Consider the following 24,201-nt stretch of genomic DNA (forward strand, 5'->3'; position numbering starts at 1 on the left):
ACAACCATACTTAGAAACGCACACACACACACACACACACACACACACACACACACACACACACACACACTCCTACACCCTTCCTCGCACAAAGACACCCATACAAATACATTGTGAGTGGGTGGCTGCTTCACATAGTGCAGCTGGAACATAAACATGTCTAATGCTAAGGGTAACAGTGGTTTCCGGGGCTCGGGCTTGATGGATCTGGGGGGTAGGTTTGCTCCCTCCCTCTCCACAGTTAAATATCATCTTGATCATCGTGTCAGGGATGGCCCCTTCCTCGTCCACGCATGCATTCCTCAGCAGAGGAACACGTAGCAGGGAGAGAATCTGAAACGGCGTGCAAATCACATTCAAGCCAAGACGTGCTCGTTTGCTAAAAATGCAGAAACAGAAATACACTTTTACAGATAGTTTGTTTGCTTAAATATAACAGCACAAGAAATTAAATACAAACACACACAAGATATAAACTATTTTTAAAATATAGTGCATGTTAACACTTTTACTTCAGCTCATACATGAAACATATAACTGCTTATGTGTCAGCGTCCTTCAGATTGATCCATACAGGATCAGAATTTTTTTTCATCTGTGAAACATAAACCAGGTTAGGAATTATTTTTATTGGCATCAGAAATGTGTCTAAAAGAGCTTTTTCTCACACTTTAAACTTTTTTTGGGGGGGCTTTTTCTGCCTTTATTGTAGAGATAGGACAGTGGATAGAGTCTGAAATCAGGAAGAGAGAGAGAGTGGGGAATGACATACGGGAAAGGAGCCACAGGTTGGATTCGACCCTGGGCCGTCCGCTTGGAGGACTATGGCCTCCATACATGAAGCGCACTAATCACTGCGCCACCAGCGCTCACATTTTTTACTTTTGAAAACATTTTTTATCTGTTTACACAAACAAATAAATGTCCTTTCACACATTTGAGGGGATCGAAAATTGTGACTTGCGGGAAGAAAGCCATAGGTTGGACCTGAACACAGGCCACTGTTTGGAGCCTCCTTACATGAGGCACTACCTAGCCGTCAAGCCATCAGCGCCCCTAAAGGTCCCTTTTAAGGAAAATGTAAATGTAGTTTTATTTGTAATAATAATAATACCAATATATATTGTGCTTTTCTAGATACTTGTAAGGGTGTCTAGGTGTCCTAGTGAGTAATTTACTCAAAACTAAACACAATTCTGCTCACTTATAGACTGCATAGAAGAAAGAAAAAAACAACTTCAGATTATATATTGTTCTTCTTTTTTTTTGTCAGTGCTCACTCACATGTCCCTCCCTCTCTGTTTGAGTCTTGAATGTATCTAGAAAAGTGAACCCCAGTGTTTTTTTGTTGCTCTGAGCAGAGAGTACATCTTCCATCTTTTTGTCCACACACACTATGCCTCGTAGAGTTCTTGTCAGTCTGACACTCGACACATGGATGAACCTGAACCTTTTGAGATGTTATTTGACCTCGCTGATAAACACATAAGACATTCTATGTTGTAAAAAAAACATGAATTTGCTTGTGTAGCAGCTGTTTACAAAGGAGAGGAGAGGCTTTCTTGGGGCGTGTGGTTGTAATGAGGCCTGTAGATCTTACTACAGAAACAAGAAGCATTAGAGTCCAGTGCTGTTCCAGAGGGCGTGGTTTTGGTGCTCGTATACAAAAACAACGAGGATCCCATCTGAACAGTTTAATGACTAGACTCAAACCCAACAAGGTTTCCGAAAAGTAAACTGCCAACCCTTTCTGCTGAAGACTGTCCGCACATACTGAGGTGGAAAGGCAAAGACAGAAAGATGTGCACCGTCTTCCTGTTGTTTTCTGTCATTTGTTGCCACAGCAGCAGCATCTGTCTCCTGTCCCCTCTCCTGCCACACTCTACAGACAAGCCCCTCTATCTCCATTATTTCCCCACACACACACACACACACACACACACCTGGTAGCTATTTACCATCCTCGCTATTTGCTGCTCACCTCTCGCCCAAGTTCGAAACCCCATGCCTCTTGAAACATCCCTCCACCACTGAACAACCACCATCATAAAACCACATCCACTGCATTCCCCTGACCCCGCTCTTCCTCCCCTCCCTCCCTTACCCCACCTCTCAAATTGCCAGAATCCCCCTCACTGGTGCCTCACGGCTTACCCTCTCCGCTTGCAGCCACCTCTTCCTCCTCCTATCACATCTACCAGCTCAGTGTTGTTTATACTTCATCTTTTAGGCTGTTGTCAGCATCGCACGTGGCGGGATTATTCCTCTGTGCCATGAAACGTCATCATTACTCGTTATTTTCGCCGTCTCTTTTGTTTCTCACTCCACGATATGAGAGCAGAGGCCATTCTGGTGTATTATGATTTCATTCATTATTCTGTAAATTGCCTTAAAAGTGAAATAGACCCATCCATCTCTGTAAAAAAAAAAAAAAAAAAAGGAGCCTATTTTCCTGCGAGGAGGAGAAAGTTGCTTCCGTATGTCTAAACAATCCCATCGTTCCCCCGCTCGGTGCAATCTGACTCTGCCCGATTCAATTATAAAGTGCAGTAACTCTTCACTTCCTGAGCAGCGCTTCTTCTGCCAATATCAATACAATTAGCAGGACGTTTTGTTCGTAGGAAAAATAGGTTTGTCAGGGAACATTTGTCTGGGAAACGGGCACTTTTGATTTCAGGCTTAAGTCCGACCCAGTGTAAAAAAAGGTGTTAACCATCTTACTCTCTAATCATGTGTTGGCATCACTGTGACATTAACTTTTAACCCCCAAAGTAAAAACAAGAACTTTACTTTGTTTTGCTTCTTATCAGTTAAAACTTGGGAGGCTGTTGGTTAAAAAAGAAACAAATGAAAAGTCAAAACCTAGATAGTTTAGTTTTATTTTCTCTTTTTATGTCTTTAAAAGATTCTGAAGCTCCTTTTAGTTACATCCCTTCAAGCCATCCAGGCTTTCTAAAGGGATTACAAAAGCATCCAGATTTGGTAGTCATGATTCAGCGACTGTAAAACTTCAAATAAAAGACCATCCCAACTTAAGTCCTTATTCCCTTTATTAGCTAGTAGCTGCAGGTTTTTGACAAACAAAGACAGCTCTCAATCAGACGCCCCTCTGCATTTAGTGCTGATTACGATTGCAATTCCTTAAATTTATTTAACAAATATAGAAGAACATTTGGCATGCATATGTACATGCATTCTTAGAAGGTCTTATAACCTCTGAGAAACTCACAACACCCAGCTGAAATCACTGCTTTTTAACTTCTATTTTTATTGCTATTGTGTATTTCTGTTTACATGTGAGCATGTAGAGAATCTTGTTTATTTTAGGAGAAGCCCAACAAATTTTCTTCACACCCTCCGATGACAATAAAGGAATTATTTTCCCCCTGTACTCTATAAATGTAATGAAACGCTCCGTGCATAAAGCAGACTTTTTATACACCACCAGATGCCTTTACTGGAATCAGACCTGCACTCACAGTAGCTGAACCATCCAGTGTCACGGCTCTACTCCGAGCAAAGCTTCTTTAATTCAAAGCTTCTCTGTAGTACCAACATGAATACAGAAAGTGATAATTAAGTGGAGCTTTATAGATTATCATAAAACCTAATATCACAGTACTCGACTAAATCAATATTTTGTTACACCCCTCGTTGTAAATAAACAACGTTCAAACAGGAGTCAGTAAGGTGTGTGCGTGTGTTTGGAGAGAGAGCAGGCGTGTGTGTGATCGGGGTCGGAGACTTCTCAGGGAACAGGAACTCATCCGACCTGCAGAGAAGCTCCAGACCCCGTTGAGGAAGTGAGCAGAGGTGACACACATTGTTTGCCTGTCTTCAGCACACACATACGTGCACAGTGGAGCCAATGGAAGAAAAAAAAAAAACATGGCGGCAGAGAGAAGAGCGCTTACACACACTCGCACCTAAACCGTCTCGTTTCTTGTGCATTCAGAGGAAGGCTGACACCTGGATCAACAGCAGCTCTTCTCCCTTTGAAGGAGAGGCCTGCTCAGAATCAGAAGGCGCGTGTGTGTGTGTGTGTGTGTGTGTGTGTGTGTGTGTGTGTGTGTGTGTGTGTGTGTGTGTGTGTGTGTGTGTGTGTGTGTGTGTGTGTGTGTGTGTGTGTGTGTGTGTGTGTGTGTGTGTGTGTGTGTGTGTGTGTGTGTGTGTGTGTGTGTGTGTGTGTGTGTGTGTGTGTGTGTGTGCGCGCGTGCGTGCGTGTAAGTGCAATGTTGTTTACAACGAGTGTTGTGTACAACGAGTGTTTACATATAATCTGACTCAATTGAGAATTTCCTTACATTTTCTAGACTGGATGTCTGTGATGTGTGCACGGCCAGCTCAACCGCATGTGCTCCTTTTGCTCGGGGATTTCTCAATACTTGCTTACACACTACATTCAGCCTGTGACTCACCAGTGCACTTCTTCTCTGTGTGTGTGTGTGTGTGTGTGTGTGTGTGTGTGTGTGTGTGTGTGTGTGTGTGTCAGAGTGTGTGTCAGACTCAAAGAGTTTTGGAAATGTGGCCGTCTGCTCCCCTTCGTTTAGACAAAGTGCATGTAGGCGTTTTGCAGCGTCGCAAAGAGTTTCATTTTCATAGTTCTAAGTTTGCTCCCCTTTACAATGCTGTGATGTTTCACTTTCATTCCTTTTTTTGGTCAACTTTCACCTCTCCTTATTTTATTCTGGAGTAATCTGGTAGATTTGTGGAAGTGTTCTTATCTCATCGGCCGAGATAGGAGTGTGTGGTTGCATGGGGGGAGACTTTCTAAATGGGTTGCAATCTCAAAGCTTTCTGTTGCCATCTAGTGGAGCTCTCTCCCTCCCTCTCTCTCTCCCTCTCTCTCTGGCCTTCATGATCAGACGTGAGTGAGCCCAGAGTGGCCGACGTAAACCCACTTCACCCCGCTGCTCACAAAGCCCACCGCTCTGTTTCCTCACCCTGGAAACAACGGGACATTCTCTCAGCTGTGGGCCACGGCAGAGACGGATCAGAACACAAATAAAGAAAAGCCGAGAGGGGCGAGGGAGGATTGTTTGGTGTGAAAGCCCGCTGAGCTTATTGAGGAATGTGGAATTATGAAAATGGCTTATTTGATTATTTGATATCTGAAGTATGTGTTTCTCTTTCCTGAGTTCATTTCTGCACTCTCTTCTTTCGCCCCCCCCCCCCGTTCCTCCCCTCCTCTCCCCCTTTCTTTTTGTCTGTCAGAAGGTATCGGAGCCTCAGGCCTGGAGGGGGATACCCGTCCGTCAGCCCTCAGCAGACTCGGTCACACGGCTTCTCTGAAGAGAGGGGGCAGCCTGCGAACACCACGACCCAGCAGTGAGCACCGCAATCACATCACAACACACCCACACACACACGGTGTTCAGGAGGGGCTTCCTTGTCTGAGGCTGAGCCACACTCGGAGGGTGTCATTGTTTGTTTTTGTGTAACACTTTCTTGAATGTAAAGGGCTTACGGGAATTACAGTATCACGCGTCATGCAGCGTAACAGAACTGCATCGATAAAAGTCCAAAAACACGTGCTACAAGTTGTGCCTTTAAGTTAAATACATTATTCCAATTCTTTGAATTACAAAAGTCCCCTATTGACTTTCTAGTACAGTGGAGGCAAAATTGTCAGTCTGTGAGTTTGTTTTTGATATGCTTTGTGTGTGTGTGTGTGTGTGTGTGTGTGTGTGTGTGTGTGTGTGTCGTTTGCAGCCTGGCGGTTCGAGACCCCGCAGCAGGTGCAGTTTGTGGAGAAGCTGTCCGACGTGGTGATCGGTCAGCTGCCAAACTTCTGGAAGCTCTGGATCTCTTATGTCAATGGAAGTCTGTTCAGTGAGGTAAATTCCTTATAAATGTATAACAAAAAAGGAAAAAGGAGGTAGTCATTCGCACATCGTTTTGATGCAGGGCAGTGCAAAATCCGTAGACTGAGGAGGAAGAGAGACCCGCACACTCGCTCAAATGACACAAGAATTTTAAATTGATCACGACGTTTCTTCAGGTGATCATTTTTGAGCAACCTCTGGTCGAAACGTTGAGACATTTTTTTCATTTTGTTCTTTGTCATTTAGGTCATACTATAATCTTCAAGCGAGTGTGTGTCATCGTAAATGATCTCGTTACACGTAATATAAGCCACAATCTCCTGACAGATTCAGATAAACATCATATTTCACTTTTCTTAAAATGAGATGTCATGTTTTATTTCAAGAAATGTAACAAGTAAATGTTCCTCGCTTTACTGACAGATTATTATTTTTTTTACTCCTAACAAGAAACTCAGGCCTCGTTTCCTTTTGCTTGTAGTAGTTTTATCTGGATATGTCTATATCGGTGAATGTGGCCAACTTTAAGTGTCATGAGATATTTATGACCAGAAATTAGACAAACAAACTCGGTTAGATTTGAGTTCTTGCTGGGTAATACTCTTTCCCCCTTGTTTGGAGCTGATAATGGGTTCATCTGAGGTACCCAATATTTAAGGGGGAAAAAAAACAGCAAGTGAGCAGTCTCCAAGTCCCTTCAGACAATCTCATGAACATGGTGTGAATACAAATATTACCTGTAGAGATCGGTAACAGTTATGGAGGAGGTTTTGTTTGGTCTCGTTCTTTAGATTTATGATTTAAACCGACTATCTTGAAAAGCGTGGTCACAGTAAAACAAATTTAAATGAGCTAATTAGATTCTATTTTGAGGATTTTTACAGTGACCCTGTTTGGTTAGATTTCAATTAGGGTTGCAAAGGGGTGGAACATTTCCAGTGAATTTCCAGGAAAACTTTCCATAGGAAGTTAAGCTGGGGAATTTTGGAAATATTCCAAATCGGAAACTTTCCATGGGAATTTATGGGAATTTATTGGAATTAACTGGAAATTGAGGGTAATTCAATCGAACTGTATCATATCCAAACATAATTATAAACATTTTGTTTTGTCATAAGACAAACATCTATGCAAAATAATACAATTAAAAAACATTCGAAGATGTATTTGTAGAAGTAGAACTTCTATCAAGTTTTAATTATTTTATTGAACAAGCAATTCTTTCATTGAAGAACAAAAACATGAATGTTGAGTTGAATATTACTCATACCCCCCCCCCTCCCCACCCCACCCATTCAAAAATTAGGTAAGTGCACCCCCCCTTCCAAAAAGTCCCATTCAAAAAAAGCGAATGTAGGGAGCGTGGCCTCAATTACCCAGCAGTGTGCTTTGTGCATGTGATTGAGGAATAGCATAGATATTCAAGTGTTATTGCATGAAATCTGGTTGTTTTAGTCAAGATTATGCTAAAATATATGTTCCCCTACTATATTTAAGTTCCCTGTTAAGGGCCAACCTTCAGTTTTGTTAAATTCCGGGTTTATTCCCGTTTATTCCCATAAATTCCTGTTAATTCCCATGTAAAGTTTCCAACTTAGAAAATTCATGGAATTTTGCAACCCTAATTTCAATCAATCTTTATTTGTACGAATATGAATTAATGAAAGGTGATGCTTTTCTAGCATTGAAAACAAAAGATAAACAAGAACGGATAAGGTGTCGGCTGAAGCCTAAGCTCCTCTTCTGTTTCCTCGTCTACCTCGACATGTTGTCCCCCAAAGAAAGAAAGAAGCCAATGAAGGAAACTTAAAAATGTCGTAGTTATTGACCAATCAACGCAATGTCCCTGAATGATCTGCTCCAGTCACATGATGATATGAAGCATTTCTGTTTCTTGCTTTTTTTTTCTGCAGACTGGAGAGAAATCTGGACAGGTCGAAAAATCCAAGAAGAATGCCCGACAGAGACAGAACGACTTTAAAGTACGTGTCACTGAGACTGTTTACACTGAAGCTTTATTTTGAGACGACTCACCACAGCTGTTTTAGGAATAAACACCAACTGCAGTAAACCTGTTTTATAGAAAATGATCGAGGAGATGACCCATCGGCTGGTGAAGCTGGTGCGTGGGGCCCTACTCCCCTCCACCCTGCCACAGGGGGAGCTGAATCTGTACGGAGGCTGGGAGAACAAGACGGAGCTCACTGGAAACTGGCTGACACAAATCATCCACACCGTCAGGTTCTCACGCCCATTGTTTGAACTTGTGTCTTTTTAAATTCATGCAGCTCTCACATCGTAATATACAGGTTTCCAAATATCCTCCTTCTCTTTCTGTAATGTTTTCCTCCTCTGCCTCATGCTCAGGGCTTGTCACGAGGCTCTGTCTGCTCTGGAGATCCCTAACGATTTGCTGCAGGTGATCCAGGATCTGCTGCTGGATCTGAGGGTTCACACCCTCATGGTGACTCTGCTGCACACGACAGAAGGTGAGCAGGAACAGAAAGGGGGTGACAGCATCTTTCAGTGCAAGAGAGGTAGAGCTACTAGGTAATCAATTTATCAACAAGTGGCAAAAAGTGTCAGATTCAAGCTTCTTAAATGTGAACATGTTCTGCTTTTCTCTCCTCCTCTAAAACAAAAAAAAATATCTGACAATCTTTGTGAAAGAAAGAAGCAATAATACACACACACATACTGTCTCATTTTAATAACTGTAGTCGCAGCACTAGTCATGAGACAACAGCAACTTTAAGCATCGTTGAGGTGAAGTGAGAGAAGAATGGACTCCTGCTCCTCCTCTTAAAGAAAGGAAAGTCTTACAAAGAAGTCTGACTATAAATGTGAGTCAGTAGAAGCACCAGAGGTCGGAAAAGAAATACATTTATTTAAAAATCGAGATTCTTATCTTCTGAGATTTTAAATAGATTCATAACTTTCAATACCTTTTTTTCCATGCTAAGTGCTAATGCTAGCTCTTTAACTCAGTAGAATGCCAAATGGAGCAGCAAGAAATTAAGCCAGTCTCACAGATGACTGGAGTAGATCCTGAAGTACTTTCAAAAATAGACTTTGAATCCATGAATCCAGAATCGTTTTGAAGTGAAAATAGATTCTGAATCGAATAGTGACCCCATGAATTGAAATCGAATCGTGAGACACCCAAAGATTCCCAGCCCTAATAAGCACAGTGTTGGATTCTGAGCGTTCTGCCTCTGGGCACGTTATCAGTTGAAGTGGCAGGTGAGGCTGAGAAGTGACAGGAGGGTGGTATTTTTCAAATGTTGCCAAACTTAATCAAGCTTTAGGTGTCTGAATTTAGAAAATAAGTTCATTACACTGACAGCAGTAAGTGGCAGCTGTGGCTCAGAGAGTAGGTCGTCTCTTTAACGGAAGGTCTACACTTAACCCGTAGTTGCTCCCGCTGCTTCATCTGCGGCGTAGGTATGTGTATGAAAAGGATGAGTTACTTCTGATGGTCACTTTACATAACGGCCTCTTCCATCAGTGTGTGAATGTGTAGGTGTGACCTGCGCTGTTGACTAGAATCGCACTGTACAAGCTCAAGTCTTTTTTACCATATATACAGTAAAAGAAAAGTGTGCATGGTTCCTTTAAATGCACATGATATATGACATCACATTTATAAAAATCAGCACCGTCATAAAAAAAATAAAATAAAAGGGGAACAACGCTTTTAAAAACACATGTAGCCGTCTTCTGTTAAGCTTCTTGTGTAATTATTGGAAACATAGCATTTTGGGGCAGCAGTAGCTCAGTCTCTAGGGATTTGGGTTGGGAACTCGAGGGTCGTCGGTTCAAGTCCCGGTGTGGAAAAAAGTATAGAAGTTGGTGAGGTGTCAGGTCTCTTCCTGAGTACTGCCGAAGCGCCCTTAAGCAAGGCACTGAACCCCCAACAGCTCTGGCATGCTCCCCACTCTAACACTTCTCCACTGATGAATGTCCACAGTTCCTGGTTGTGCATGTTGGTTGTGTGTATTTCAGGCCTATGTGTGTGAGAAGCATGTCTCTTAATAAGAGAGTATAAAACCAGAATTCCCCCTCAGGGATTAATAAAGTCTGTAAGATTAGAAAAAGGTGCCTACAAGAAGCATGTTGTAAGGACTAGTTGTTGTTTATTCTGCGCTCCTCCAGCGATCTCTGTCCTCTACTGTCGTCCTTTCTGCTCTCACAGCTTCCAGGGTAGAAATGAGGAAAGTGTAACGAGACTAATAGCAGAAGTACTCAGTTTCATTTGTGGTATTCATGGTCATTTTGAGAAGAGTGACTGGTTTTCACTTAACATTCCCCACACTAACACCGACAGAGTTACCATTATGTATTATGTTGTGGTTTTCCTTCAGAAGCGTTATTTCAATATGTTCATATTTGTTTTCTGTTCATGTGTATTTATCTATTTAGGGTATTTTTGCTATTTTATGACTTAATGTGAGTGAATGTTTGTTACTGCGCCTCAACAAAAGGTCATTTTCTGTCACTATGTGATAGACAATAAAGTTAGTTGAATCTTGAATCTTTTCATCTGTAATACAAGTTTAAACCGTAGAGACATTTGAAGTGTTTTGTCTTTATGATTTTTTTTTTTTGCTCTCAGATGTCAAGAGGCTGGCAGAGAAGGAGGACTGGGTCGTAGATAATGAAGGCATCACCAGTTTGGTAAGGATATGTTATTCACCAGTCTGATAGACATCAGCAAATGGTCACTAACACGTCACGTGCCCTCTAAGATAAACATTGTGGTAACACAGTGGTACTTTAAATTAACATTTTTCACTTTCTTGTCGTCAGCCAGATTGACCTTTACTTATTTATTTGCAATATGCATTAAGGAACACAATGATTCGAGCCCGTGCCAGCACCTAAGGAAGAGGTGATTCAAATAAACTAAACTATATATAGTAGTTTATCTTTGGAAGCCATAGTGTTGCGAGTCTAGTTGTTTTTTACGTCTCAGCAACTGAATAAGTCATGTGTGTGTTAGCTGACCACATATGATGCTGTCAAACACTGCACGATACTTTCAGGATCCTCTTTTAATAATCTTTGTGCTCTTGTTTCTGTCTCTCACTCGCAGCCTGCACAGTTTGAACAGTGTATGATCCAGATGCTGCAGTCACTCAAAGAGCCGCTGGAAATCAAAGCCGGAGAAATCAATGTGAGGAAATTCTGTCACTCAGAAAATATTGAAGTTATCACGAGGATCATGATCACAACTTTGTACTCAACAAACATTTCTGTGGCCGATGATGAGTGTTTATTTAGTCCGTCCCAACGCACACTGATACAGTATGTCTTATACTGTTTGTGGACTCATACTTCATGACACTGCAGGAGACACCAGAATCGTCAAAACCTGCATACTGCATCTTTATTCCAATGGCAGATATCAACGACCAAATAAACAATAAAGTGATGATAAAGTCAAAACAAACCTTACACTCTGCAGCCTCAGGCCCTGTGTCCACCCAGTGTTTTTTTTCTGAGTTCCAGCGTCTTTTTCCAATTGTTTAAAATGAGGAGAGAGCGTTTGCAGCAGCAGGCATCCGCCCGGAGAAACAGCTCAGCGTCTTTCTTCCCGAGCGCTTTGCCTTTTTTGTGCGGCTGCTTGAAGTTGAAGATCATTACACTTTTTTTTTAGAAAGGTGCTTGTTGACGTCACTGGCGCTCTTTTCAAAATATAAAATACTCACACGTATTTTTGCCCCTTTCCCACCTCCTCCTCGCTCCGTGTCCTGACAAAGTAGGAGGGCAAATATCCTCCGTTTGATGCTCATAGTGAACAGTGAGAAAATAACCTACACCAGCAGTTTTTAAAAGACTGTTGTCATAGAAAGACTTTTATTTTCAGCGCACAAGCACTCCGTCCAAGCGCTTCAGTGTGTGCAGCCGGCGCTTTTCTACCCAAAACAAACGTCAGGTGAACACAGGGCCTTAGCCCCTGAGAGTATTTTTATTTGTTTTACAGTGATAACTTTCAGGTGTAGTTGGCCCAATAAGCACTTACAGATGGAGGATCCTATCATTCATGAAGACTGTCTCCTACTGACAAAAGCAGTCCTGATACTGAGATGAGCCTCTGTTTGTGTGATTTCATATAAAACTGTGCTCACTCAAAGAAAACATCCATGATGCTGCTCTTACTTGGGATGAATTCATGAACAAACTTCATCCTAAAATGGATCAAAAGTAGAAAGAAATGTGAGCCCAGATACACAACTCCTCATATCAAGATGAAACATAAAAAACAGACTGTAGAATTTGACCTGATGTAAGGTAACCCTGAACAGGACCATACAGCTGTTCTGATGTTGTGTGTCACTGTCTCCTCCGTCAGGTGCTGCAGTTGGACCAGGTCCAGGACCAAGCTACAGAGCTCAGCGTGGGCATCATGAAGGTACGATTTCAACAAAACACACAAACGATGGAGAGCAGTGTTGAACTCACTTGGTGCAAAATTCAAGAAGCTAATTCGTTTTGATTCACAGCTGCTTTGAAATGTGGTCTCTCAGATAGAGATTTCACACTTTCAGAAAACTCCTGAAGAACTCCTGATATTTCCCTCTGGAGCAGTCCTCCTGAAATTATCTAGATTTTTTCAGGAGTGCATATGTGAAAACAGCTCACGTAGACATGTAATGAAAGATGAAAAAAAGAACACATTTACTTTGAACTTTGCAGACTCAGCATGCCACATTTTTTTGTTTTCTCTGGCCACAACAAGTCCACACATCTCAAAATTCACATTTCTTGATGGGTAGATGTGTCAGCTCTGTCGAGAGAATATATATTTGTAAAAGTTTTATAAACAAGGCAGCGGCTTGGGCTGTTGACGTGTCTCTTGTGGCATCTGTTTCTCTACAACATCTCACAGTTTAATCCCATCATTCAGTTTGGCACAGACTGCAACTAAGAATTCATTTCTTCCGTTACACTCATGCAACAAATGTCCTCAACAACAAGAATCAAATAGGAGGGATCTTGTTGGTGTTTTTCACATTGTAACTGACTCATTTGTCCGTTTTCTTCCTTCAGGTTTTCATCAACTGTCTGGAGCAGCTGAGCAACAAGACAGACAGAGACGTCGACACATCTCTGTGAGTGTGTGGTTCAGTTTTTTTTTATCTCTGATCACTGAGCGCTTCACTGTGAGACTCAAAAATAAAATCTTCTTCTGTGTGCAGCAACATGTCGGTGGACCTGTCCTCTCCGGATCGGTTTCCTGGGGTTCAAGAAGGCTTCAGTCCGACATCTGTGAGCATGATGTCTTTTCTTGTTTATTATTATTTCCTTGAAACAGTTTGGGGTTAATACACCTGAAATACCACATCTGGCTACTGCCAGCGTCACCAGAGCGTGGGCCCTCTCCTCCACACAACCACACAAACACGTGTATCACTCATTCAAACCACCAAATGTTATCAGGCTGTTTCCTGGTTATGGACAAGAAGCAGATACGTCCTCATTTCCTGTAACTTGTTTGAGATGCTAGTGAAGGAGGCAAAGTGCAGGGGAGGGGGGAAGAGGAGGACGAGGTGGAGGAAGAGAAGGGCGTAGAGAGCTTCTGGTAAAGGGAAATGGAGCAAGGTGCAGACGGGGTTTCCCCCGCTCGAATATGTACAGCAGGGTTCAGGCAGACAAACATGAAGGAGCGCAGATGACCAGAGTTAATATTGTTTTTTCTCATCATATTGACTAAAGTGTTGGGCGAGTTTCAGAACTTCAAAAACCAAAGAAAACGGTCCCCGGCCAGCATCAATCGATTGTTATCTGTGTAGCCCGCTGGAGTGTCTTATCTTGTCTGTGTGGTCGTATCAAGGGTGAAAAACAAAATGCTGCCCATATCGACATCAGTCACGGCCATCAAAATGTAGGCTAACCTTCCTGTCACCTTCCTGTCACCTTCCACTGCCAGTCTTTGTGTTGCTCGTGTTGCTCGCGTTCATTTGAAGGTGGACTCGTGTTCTTTGTACTGTTTTGTTTGTGAGCGCCAATTTGAGTAACACATCTTTTAAAGCCTTCAGAAGTTGGAAGTTTTAGAAGATTAGAAATGTGTTATGTTTTTCGATATGTGAGAAACTGAAGGCATCTGATGGTGTGAGGAGATATTAGGCAGTGAAGGTGTTCTTACAGAGTGAGCGGCTTTTTGAAAAGTGAAAGGGTTAGGCCGTGTTCACACTAGACTTCTTTTTTCAACTGCCAGCTCCTTTTTTTACATACAAGCCTGTGGAAAAAGGATGATGCCTTTTTAAAAATCTGTCAATACCCACCGGCTGTGTTCTCAGTCTAAGGCATAGAGAGCACAGCGGGACACCTGGAGTACGGAGACAAAGGAATTTCCGCGGTAATGTTACAGATTCACTCGCGACAGCACGAGATAATATGATGTTTGTGGTATAAAACTCAATACAAACCTTATAAACACGTGAACAAACACACAAACGGACGTTTTTCTGAACCGGAGAGTTTTATTCTGAAAATAAACCGGACTGACTTCCCGTCCCGTTTGTTCTTTTCTGTGCTAAATTGATGCGTCGTGATCCGGCCGGCTCTGGCGTGGTTGCACCGTAGGCTAGATCCCGTTGTTAAGGTTACAGAACACACGCGCTTAAGCGCTCAAAAGGCGCTGAAAGCAGCACTTTTTTTCTGAAAAAAGAAGTCCAGTGTGAACACGGCCTTAAATTGTGTGGACTATGTAGCTGGATAGTAAGCAGAGGTGCTGTTTGTCAATAGGAAAGGCATGCAGCTGCTTGGGGCCCCAGGCAAGGAGGGGGCCCACAAGGGATGACACACTTTTAAACCACAGCAGTGGTTCAGAATGTGCAAATTTTGCAATGACAGTAGGATACCTCCCTAAGGGGGCCCCATCTGACAGCACTCACTCTCATTGCCCTGTTAAGCTTAGCATGCGTTTTAACTTTGAAAAAAAAAAAAACATTTGTCAGTGAAAGTGACTGAAGGAAAATGAAGAGGAATTATCTGTCTGGGAATGAAAAAGAAAGAGGAAGACGAGTAAGCGATGTGAAACTCGTGATGAACGCTGGTTGGAGGGGCCCCCAATCAATGTTCTGCCTAGGGCCCCTATAATTGTCACTGATAGTGAGTTCACTGGCGTTTCCAGGAGACATAAAGACATAAAAGTGCTTTTTAAGGTTAGATTTACAAACAGGCAGTGTGGGGGACAGATGAACATGTGGAGGTGAAGCGTTCCAAGCTCCTGAAAAGGCTCGGTCACTCCTCGACCTCGGGACAGTCAGAAGCAATCGATCGGTCGAGTGTCTGTGATGAAAGATGTTTTTTTTTTTTTTTTTAAAGGTCCGAGAAGAAGCCAGCAGGTTTAAGTCAGTGATAAGATCTAAAACGCACAGGGAGGGAAGCTCAAGTACGGGAGAGTCGCTCTTATTTGCGTTCAATTTTTAACCCATTTAGAGCCGATGCAGAAGCTGGCGCATATTGTTGTTTTTTTGTTGTTATTTAATGATGATTTTAAAAAGGAATGATCTTTAGTGCAAAGGCAATGAGTTAAAGAAGCCAATGGTTTATGCTCTCAAATTATTTTAATTGTATGTCTCTATCTGCTGCAGAGATTGAGAAATAAAGATTTTTGTAAATGATGGAATTCTGCAAAGTTTTTTTTCTGAAATCCCCTCAGGTTTTGGGATATTGTTTTCAAACAATACAGAGGTTTTAGAGGTTGGTTTTTTTGAGGCGACATTAGGCCTAAATAGAGGAACTGCTGGGTTTTTGAAAACAAGGAAAATAAGGACATTTTTCTGGGCCAATCAGCTTCTAAGGGTTGTTTGAATGTGAAGACTTTAAGTGTTAAGAACATGTATTTGTGTGTGTACAGGAGCAGCGCTTACTCATCATCCTCAGTAACTGCCAATACCTGGAGAGACACACCTTCCTCAACCTGGCCGATCACTTTGAGAAACACAACCTCACGGGCACCGAGAAGATCACACGGGTCAGTACAACGCTCTTCTTAAAAAAGCTGTGTTAAGATTTTTTATTTTTTTAAACTCAGCTCTGTCTCATAACGCTGATGAGAAATGTGTCATTAAAAAAAAACAAAGCTGATGAGTTGATGACAAATGTCTCTCACTGTCTTCTGAGCAGAGATATGACTCTTAGCTTTAGAAAGAAAAAAAGTAAAGGTCATTGTCTTTAAGGCTCAGCTCCTCATCACCCTCCTTTCTCTTCTTCACACACACACACACACACACACACACACACACAACCTCTGATGCACACAATGACTAAAGGCTGAATCACAAAGCACAGCAGTGTTCGTTGGTTTTCCAGTAAAAACATGTTATTTCCTCTGAAAGATTATTAACAATCATTTACTTCTCTTGATCTTTTTGATTTTGAAAGATCAACATCTGAGTGACAGCTCTTCTAGATTTAATACACTCAGATATCTATCAGCAATGACGAGAAATAGTCAAGTAGATGTGGGGGAAAATGTATATTTTATCGTTTCATGGCCATTAAGTATCGATATTTCTATTATGTTAATACGAAATATGCTTTTTTTTAGTTTTTAATTGCTTTAGGGGTTACACAATTCATTTTGAACAAGTTGCAATGTTAAAACTTCCTGCTTTAGTTCAGGCGGCCATACATGTTTGTGTTGAGTTTAGTTTGATTAGGGTGAAATACTAACAGTTCCGATTGAGAGGTGCATGCAGCCTCTTAAAGGGTTTTACTTCGATCACAGTGTTGGTCAGTCTGTGTGCTCGACTCTGATTGTGTATAAACAAAAAGACTGAAGAGAGATGAAGAGACTGAGGATGTTTTCTTACTTGACAAAACAGTTCCTGATTTAGTTTAATTTTGTGGACATAATATGCAGTGTAAAACTTACTGTAAAATCCTGTATATAAGACGAACCTTGTTTTTGAAGGTCTCTCAGAGAGAAAAAAAAACGTTAAACTGTCTTCCTGTGTGACAGTATATATCGTGTTCAGTAATGTCAACAACCGGCAGATTCTGTGCAACTAGTCGATGATCGATAATGCTGCTCCCCAACATGGAAGAGCTTTGTGAAACTTTGCACTGAGCACATGAGCAAAGCGTTAAGGTCTGCCTCGAACGGAGACTGTAGTGTCCCTCGATGTGGCTCGGCTTTTGCACGATCTGCTTTTTCTTTTAAAGCCATTAATTAACCGAATAATCTCACAACTAACCTGAAACTTTGCGCAGACTTCCACACTTTCTCCCATGAAGTCAAAAAAATGGATTTTAAGGAGCCAGTCTCGTCAACATGAATTTGTCATCTCCACAGCTTTTCTGAAATGTATTTTTAGAGGTGTAATGTTTGTGCGTATGTACTAATTTCTATTACATATGTTGACGTGTGTCTTTACCGTTCCAGGTGAGTGTGGACGCCGTGCGAGAGTTGGACAGACAGCTGTTTGATGCCTACATCGAGCAACGAGCCGACCCCATCGCAGGCTCTCTGGAGCCCGGGATCTACGCCGGCTACTTTGACTGGAGGGACTGTCAGACGCCAACAGGTACTGCATAGCAAAAGATGACTGTGAGCGTGCTCAGCGAAAAGTCCTCAGTCGGTCTACAGGGGAAACTACCTGTGGCAACCACTAACTGACCCGAGTAATATCAGAATGTAGCCCCAACTGTCTTGTGGGATCCGAGCCGACATGTCTGGTGTGATCTGTGTTGTTGTGGTTCTCCTCTGCTGTGTGTGAAGTACAGCTCTTTGAAGACTTACGATAAACACCACAGAGGAGGTTCTATTAGTGCCCCTAAAAGTGCCCTGGCCTTTGCGTTCAGCTGTGGGTGTGCAACATGTGTAAGCTGTGACTTTATGCTCGCCAGATGCAAACCCAGGTGAATCTTGTATGCTCGTGTGGTTTACCTTAGCACAGGATGTGAAGCAACATGTCAGAGTGAATACGAGAGCCCTGGGTGACTTCTCAGATTGGCACTGGCTCATTACTCACTTTTAGCGTAATCACAGAATCAGAATCCTGCCTTCTTCTGGTTTTGCTCCTGCCGCTGTGAGTTTGTGTGTCTTGGCTGCATGTGAAACAGGAACACTTTGGACACTAAACCACAGATCTAGGATCTGATACTTTCACTTGTCGCACCTTTTGTTGCTGTGTGGGCGCTGCAAGACATTTAAGATCCAGTTTCACTACTTTCACTCTGTCGCTGCCTCTGTTTTTCACCTTTTTAGTTTGTCAAGTCAAACTTCCATCATGGGGTTTCTTTTCTCCTTACAGTACAGTGTGATGTCCAAATAGTAGTGTTTAACAAAAAAGTCTTACACAGCCACCCTTTCCAGCTCTATCTAGTGACATTATTCCATCTTCTGATATTGCATGAAGTCTTGTCTCTAAGTGAACTTTCAAGCCCTAATGACAGCAGTTCAGATAAACTGTTGATCATGAAATAAAAGTAGATTAAACACTCCCTGTTCAGCTTTCTTTAACACAACATCATCACACTGCTGTGCCGATTGAGACCAAGCATCCTAAAGAATTACCTAAAGAATCAGTGCCGAGGTGAACTGAAGCTGTTACTGCAGCGAGGAGTGAACCTGTGTTAGTTTGTTGTTTTCTGTGAGCGGCCGTATGTTGCCTTTCTTTAAAGATTTAATCCTGAAATATAAAGATGTAAAAGGGAATTTCTGGAGTGAGAGAGAGAGAGAGAGAGAGTGGGGAATGACATGCTCGAGAGGAGCTACAGGTTGGATTTGAACCCGGGCCGCTTGCCTTGAGGACCACAGCCTCCATACATGTGGCGCGCTTACTAACCACTAGGGTACTGGCGCCCCATCCCCTCTTTTTTAAAATCATATCACAAATGATACAGCTGGTGCGTGATGCACTTTGAGATTTTCTGCCAATGAACTTCTCCTCGTGACGTTGCATCAGAGAAGAGATAGATCATTTCAAATAGATCTCATCGTCTCTTCATGGCCCCTCTTCTAACTGAATCTTGTCTTCTTTTTCCTCAGGTGTGAGGAACTACCTGAAGGAAGCTCTGGTCAACATCATCACAGTTCATGCTGAGGTACAAATATCCCTTTTTGAAACGCTGCATAAACCAGAATTCTCTTTTTGTTTGCTCGGCCTCTTTTTTTTTTTTTTTTTTTTTTTTTTACTCTTTTTATCTGCTACATTTCTGTATCAGGTCTTCACGGTCTCCAAGGATCTGGTTCCTCGGGTTTTGTCTAGAATTGTGGAGGCAGTTGCGGATGAGATGTGTCGTCTTATGCAATGTGTGTCCTCCTTCAGCAAAAACGGAGCCCTGCAGGTATACACACACACACACACACACACACACACTCACACTCATAGTAAGACCCTGACTCATAACAACCCCCAACACTTGTCGGGGTTTTACCTTAATTTCTGATAAAACCCTATTTCTGCTCAAGCTGCCAACTGCTGACAGTTTATGAAGTCGAGCTCATTTCATCTTCACTTTAACCCTTTTTTTTCACACACACACACCCCCCCCCCCCACCCCTGCATCATCCTCAGGCTCGACTTGAACTTTGTGCCCTGAGAGACGCCATAGCTGCATTCCTGAACACTGAAAGCAAGTGAGTGCAGCACACACACACACACACACACACACACACACACACACACACACACACAGACACAGGAACTCACATAGTGAATATGCCCAGTGATTTATGACAGCAAGTGTCACAAACATAAATCTTTGCAGTCGCACATCCCTCACTACAATCCCTATTTATGTTACTTGGTGGTTCTGGAAAGGAAGTGAAAGTAATCTGGTTCTGCTGTGTACGCCCACTGTGGTGTGTGTGTGTGTGTGTGTGTGTGTGTGTGTGTGTGTGTTGTGTGTTTGTGTGCGTGCGTGTGTGTGCGTGCGTGTGTGTTCATGTAGAGGTCAGTGTACATGCTAAGTAGATACACACACAAACTGAACTGTATTTCCTGGTTTTCAAAGCAGAGATAAATGTGTCTTTTACATAAATGTTAAAATCACGTCTTGTCTCGTAGCGCCAGCTTCAAACTGGCGTTGGAGGGCCTTCCTCAGCTGCACAGCGGAGCCGATAAAAAGTGAGTCCCACCGACCCATCTCATCAAAAACAGTGTTTTCAATGAACTTGTCTTCCCCTTAAAGGTCATTCTGTCAGGTATAGACTGTGGTTCTACTTTAAGATGTTTTAGGGCGTTTGTACAAAAAGTTTAAGAATCGCTCCAGTTGATTGTTTCAGTCTGCAGCTGCAGAAAGACGCTGCAATGAATACAATATAATCCTATGGTGAAAAAGCCTCTGATCCAAGTGTGTGTTATTGGAAGACTCTGACAACCTCATGAAAATAATCCCAATTGATACATTTTTATAAAGAGTAAAATGCTTCTTTTGAAATCGTAGTTACTTAGACATTATTCCGCTCTCTCAAAGGCAACAGACTCCATTGAGGAAATCACAGATTTAACCTTTCAGAACGTGGGAGGTGATAGTCTACTGCTCCCTCAATCTGGTAGAATATTGTTGTTACTTTGTGGAGCATAATCTGAATGAACCATTTAAAACACCAAAGTGACACAATTACACAAACAAAGTGATCAAGGCCTCACAAGACTTTCAACTCCTGTGTTTCATGATGTATGATTACTGTTTCTGTCAATGGTGTCTGGTGCCATGTTACTGAAGGATTGCTTCCTGTTTCTTCTCCTGTGTTATTTTGTCAGATGCTTTAAATAACCTGTCTTCCACTTTTATAGGACGCACTGTGATAGTGATAGCAATAGTGAGCATTTGCACCCAGGCATTGAGTAGCCGCCATTACGTCCCGCCTCCTGTCTGCTTAATGAGATAATATTGGAGAAGTTCTAAAACTTTTTGGAGCTCTTCAGCCTGGATTATACGTCTGCGGCTAAATAACGCCATCGTGAGCACTACATACTTGTGCATCCGTGTGTAATGCGTTCCTGTAGTAGTTATATCTCCACAATCTCTGCTGTTTGTGTACAGGAGACCTTGGCGACTGATACCGAGTGTATTATGTTGGAGTTAGAGCTAATGAGCATTAAGGCAAGGCAAGTTTATTTATATAGCACATTTCAACAACAAGGCAATTCAAAGTGCTTCACACAAAACATCAAAAGCATCATGACAGAGGAAAGAAAAGAAACATTAAAATAGAACATTTAAAAATTACTGAGATTATTAAATCTGAAAATATGTTCAAATAAAAACAATTAAAATGAAATTAATTTAAATAAATACAGTAAAAATATAAAAAGAGTGAAAAGTTACAGTGCAGAGTTAAAGTTTAAAATCTTATTAAAGCTGTTTAATGAAAGGCAGTGTCTTCAACCTCGATTTAAAAGAGCTGAGAGTTTCAGCAGATCTGCAGTTTTCTGGGAGTTTGTTCCAGATATAAGGAGCATAGAAACTGAACGCTGCTTCTCCGTGTTTGGTTCTGACTCTGGGGACGGAGAGCAGACCTGTCCCAGACAACCTGAGCGGTCTGGATGGTTCATAATTAATCAGGAGGTCATGTATTTTGGCCCTAAACCTTTAAGCGCTTTATAAACCAGCAGCAGGATTTTAAAATCTATTCTCTGACAGGCTGGGAGCCGGTGTCTTGGTCTTGCTGAGGACTCTAGCAGCAGCGTTCTGGATCAGCTGCAGTTGTCTGACTGATGTTTTAGGCAGACCTGTAAAGACATTCAAATTAAGGGATACTGGACATGTTGTTGATGCTATCCAGCGGACTAATCAGAGGGCTCATGGTCTACTTTGTTTCAACATGTAGTTACATTTTTGAGGAGGTGAACGTCAGGCGACGCACAAAGGCGTCTGCGTAGGTACACGGCTACAACCTGCGGTGTATGCTACACTGTAGAGTCAGCGCAGAAGTCTAAATCAGGCTTTAGACATTTAGCGCAAAAAAAAAAGAACCCGCTTAAAACACCATGAGTCCCCTCATAGGTTAATTAAACTTTTGTTTCATCCCCGCAGGTTGTTGGAGGAGCTGCTGAACAAGTTTAAAAGCAGCATGCAGCTCCAGCTCACCTGCTTCCAGCCGTCCTGCGTCCAGCCTGTTAAGAGATAAACTCACCCTCCTATATCTACTACTACTCTGTCGGTCTCTCTCTCTCTCTCTCTCTCTCTCTCTCTCTCTCTCTCTCTCTCTCTCTCTCTCTCTCTCTGTGCAACCTCATCTGCATCTTCATCTCTTATCACTGCATTGTTCACTCATCACTTTTTTTTGTGTCACTTTCAATTTCTGCCTCACTGGCTAAGACACAAATCTTATCTGATCTGAAAGAATCTGAATGAGTGGATTTCATTGTTACTGTGTAGGACAGTCCCAGTGGTGTGGGTTATGCTAATGACATGCAGCCACTCATGCAGCTAACAGACCGTTATTAAACAGCTAACAGGCTTCTGGGTCAGCATTGTGATCCACTCTTTCTGCTCAGACTGAACCCAGTCACATTAGTACGTATTGAACATTTAAAGTTGCTGTTCCTGTTTTGTACTCCATCTCTAACGCTAAATAAAGTGAGAAAGTTACATGCTCTACATTCACATTTTTTAATGGAAAAATTGTTTTTGGTGCTTTTCACACGTCACGTTTTCTTCATCATCAAATTGTGTTTCCTTAGTTACTGGGAAACGTTTTTATAGTTTTGCCCCGCCTAGGGCAGACCAAGACACAACATGAAAAAAGACCAAAAGCCTTCAAGTCCCAAGCAGCCACAGAGACTACGTTTTTACCAAAAGATCATTGATATACTACAATCCCCTGATTGGTCCGCTGACTCACTAATCAGAGCGCTCCCTCTCATAACAACCGCTGCTGGGCTGCTTTTTGTCAGACAAACTTTCGCCTGGGTTAAGTCTTTTCATTGCAACTCGTGGAAACTGTGACCTTATTTTGGTTACTACACATGGTTTAAAAGTGTGTTAAAGAGGACATATTATCCCCTTTTCCACCTTTTCCAACAGTCTCCTGTGGTCTAAATGGAACATATGTGCTGTGCTTTGGTCAAAATATAACATGAATCAAGCACCAGAGGAGGTTTGTGACCCTGTATAAAGCAGCTCTCTCAGAACGCTCTGTTTTGGTGTATGTGTCTCTTTAAATGTAATGAGCCCCCCCCCCTGAGTTTTCCTGGTAGACATCACTCCTCTATAGCGAGAATAAAAATGGCTGACCTGAGCAAAAGTTGGGGGTGGAGTTCATGGGTGGAGATACAAGGGGAGGGAAGATTTTTTTTTTTTTTTTTACCAGAATACCACCTTGACATCACAAGGAGAGCACATTTGAAATAGAGCATTTTTCTCTGTGTTGTAAGACTTATGCAGACCACAAACAAAAGACTGGATGGGTTTATTTCACATTTTGTGGCTCAGTAGACACTCAGGTTACCCAAACATATGTTCAAAAACACTGAAAAAAGTGGATTTTTCATAATATATCTCCTTTAAGGGTGCCTGCAAGAGTAAGAGATCCATGATCCCAGCGTTGCTCATTTAGCACAAACTGATGTTGGTGCGATTGTCAAATTGTGCACATAACTCTCAGCTGCGTCTTGAAGGCCCTGTTGCAGACATTCAGAGGATATGTCAGACACCCAGCTCCAGAAATGTGCACAGTCACTGACATGTGAATGAAATGAACATGAAAATGAATGCAGCAGAAACATATGTGCATATCCAATCATCGAGGTTAAATATGGTCCCTTATGTTTCAACTTGTCTGAAGCTCTAAATGTCAAACCCAGGTTTACCGTCTTTGCATATCAGAGGGCAGTTAGTCTGCGTGCATGTTGGTTTAAACCAGCAGCTTACACCATTCATCTCTGGAACTCCAGAGCTCTCTCATGCTGTTTTTTTTAACACACACACACACACACACACACACACACACACACACACACACACACAGAGCTCTCTCATGCTGTTTGTCACATCAGCGTCTAGACCTCTGGGAGGACGAGGGCGGGTGCAGGGCGTGCTCGTTCAGGGTGGGGAAGGGTGTAGTGCCGTTATTCGGAGTGCAGCACGCAGGAGGAGGAGGCTGTGAATGGATCCTTGAGGAAGATGGCGACAACAGAAAGTGTGAGATTGGTCGTGGGTGGAGGTGACTTCCAGAGAGCGGTACAAACAGACAGCGACACACCCACGGCTCACATGAGAGGGGTTATCTGAGGACACCAGCAATTCTCGACTCGACTTGTGATTGTTCCGTTCACACATTCAAGTTATCCTCTTGCCTCAACTTTGTTTTTGTCCACATTTGTTGCTCTGGTCTCGGTTTCCCCTTCTACATTTCGGGGAAAGCCGTGCAGGGCAGGCAGAAGTTGTTTTGATTCTCTGTGTTCTA

At 42.4% G+C, this 24,201-nt stretch overlaps 1 protein-coding gene across 2 annotated transcripts in view; it reads left to right on the plus strand.

The window, feature by feature from the left end:
* Positions 1 to 22,385, plus strand: part of exoc2 (exocyst complex component 2) — a 54,653-nt gene extending 32,268 nt beyond the window's left edge. The window contains exons 12-28 of one of the 2 annotated variants that reach the window (XM_020656703.2): positions 5,215 to 5,328; positions 5,713 to 5,837; positions 7,739 to 7,807; positions 7,909 to 8,066; positions 8,193 to 8,314; positions 10,441 to 10,502; positions 10,921 to 11,001; positions 12,181 to 12,240; positions 12,879 to 12,940; positions 13,028 to 13,097; positions 15,694 to 15,810; positions 17,224 to 17,365; positions 18,832 to 18,887; positions 19,008 to 19,130; positions 19,361 to 19,422; positions 19,853 to 19,912; positions 21,828 to 22,385. In XM_020656703.2, coding sequence (XP_020512359.2) covers positions 5,215 to 5,328; positions 5,713 to 5,837; positions 7,739 to 7,807; positions 7,909 to 8,066; positions 8,193 to 8,314; positions 10,441 to 10,502; positions 10,921 to 11,001; positions 12,181 to 12,240; positions 12,879 to 12,940; positions 13,028 to 13,097; positions 15,694 to 15,810; positions 17,224 to 17,365; positions 18,832 to 18,887; positions 19,008 to 19,130; positions 19,361 to 19,422; positions 19,853 to 19,912; positions 21,828 to 21,921 — 1,577 coding nt within the window. In that variant the 3' untranslated portion in view covers positions 21,922 to 22,385. The remainder of the gene's footprint in view (positions 1 to 5,214; positions 5,329 to 5,712; positions 5,838 to 7,738; positions 7,808 to 7,908; positions 8,067 to 8,192; positions 8,315 to 10,440; positions 10,503 to 10,920; positions 11,002 to 12,180; positions 12,241 to 12,878; positions 12,941 to 13,027; positions 13,098 to 15,693; positions 15,811 to 17,223; positions 17,366 to 18,831; positions 18,888 to 19,007; positions 19,131 to 19,360; positions 19,423 to 19,852; positions 19,913 to 21,827) is intronic. The other variant, XM_029281354.2, reaches the window with a different exon arrangement.
* Positions 22,386 to 24,201: the final 1,816 nt, after the last annotated feature.

This window comes from Labrus bergylta, chromosome 6, assembly GCF_963930695.1.
Source record: "Labrus bergylta chromosome 6, fLabBer1.1, whole genome shotgun sequence".
Classification (NCBI taxonomy): domain Eukaryota; kingdom Metazoa; phylum Chordata; class Actinopteri; order Labriformes; family Labridae; genus Labrus; species Labrus bergylta.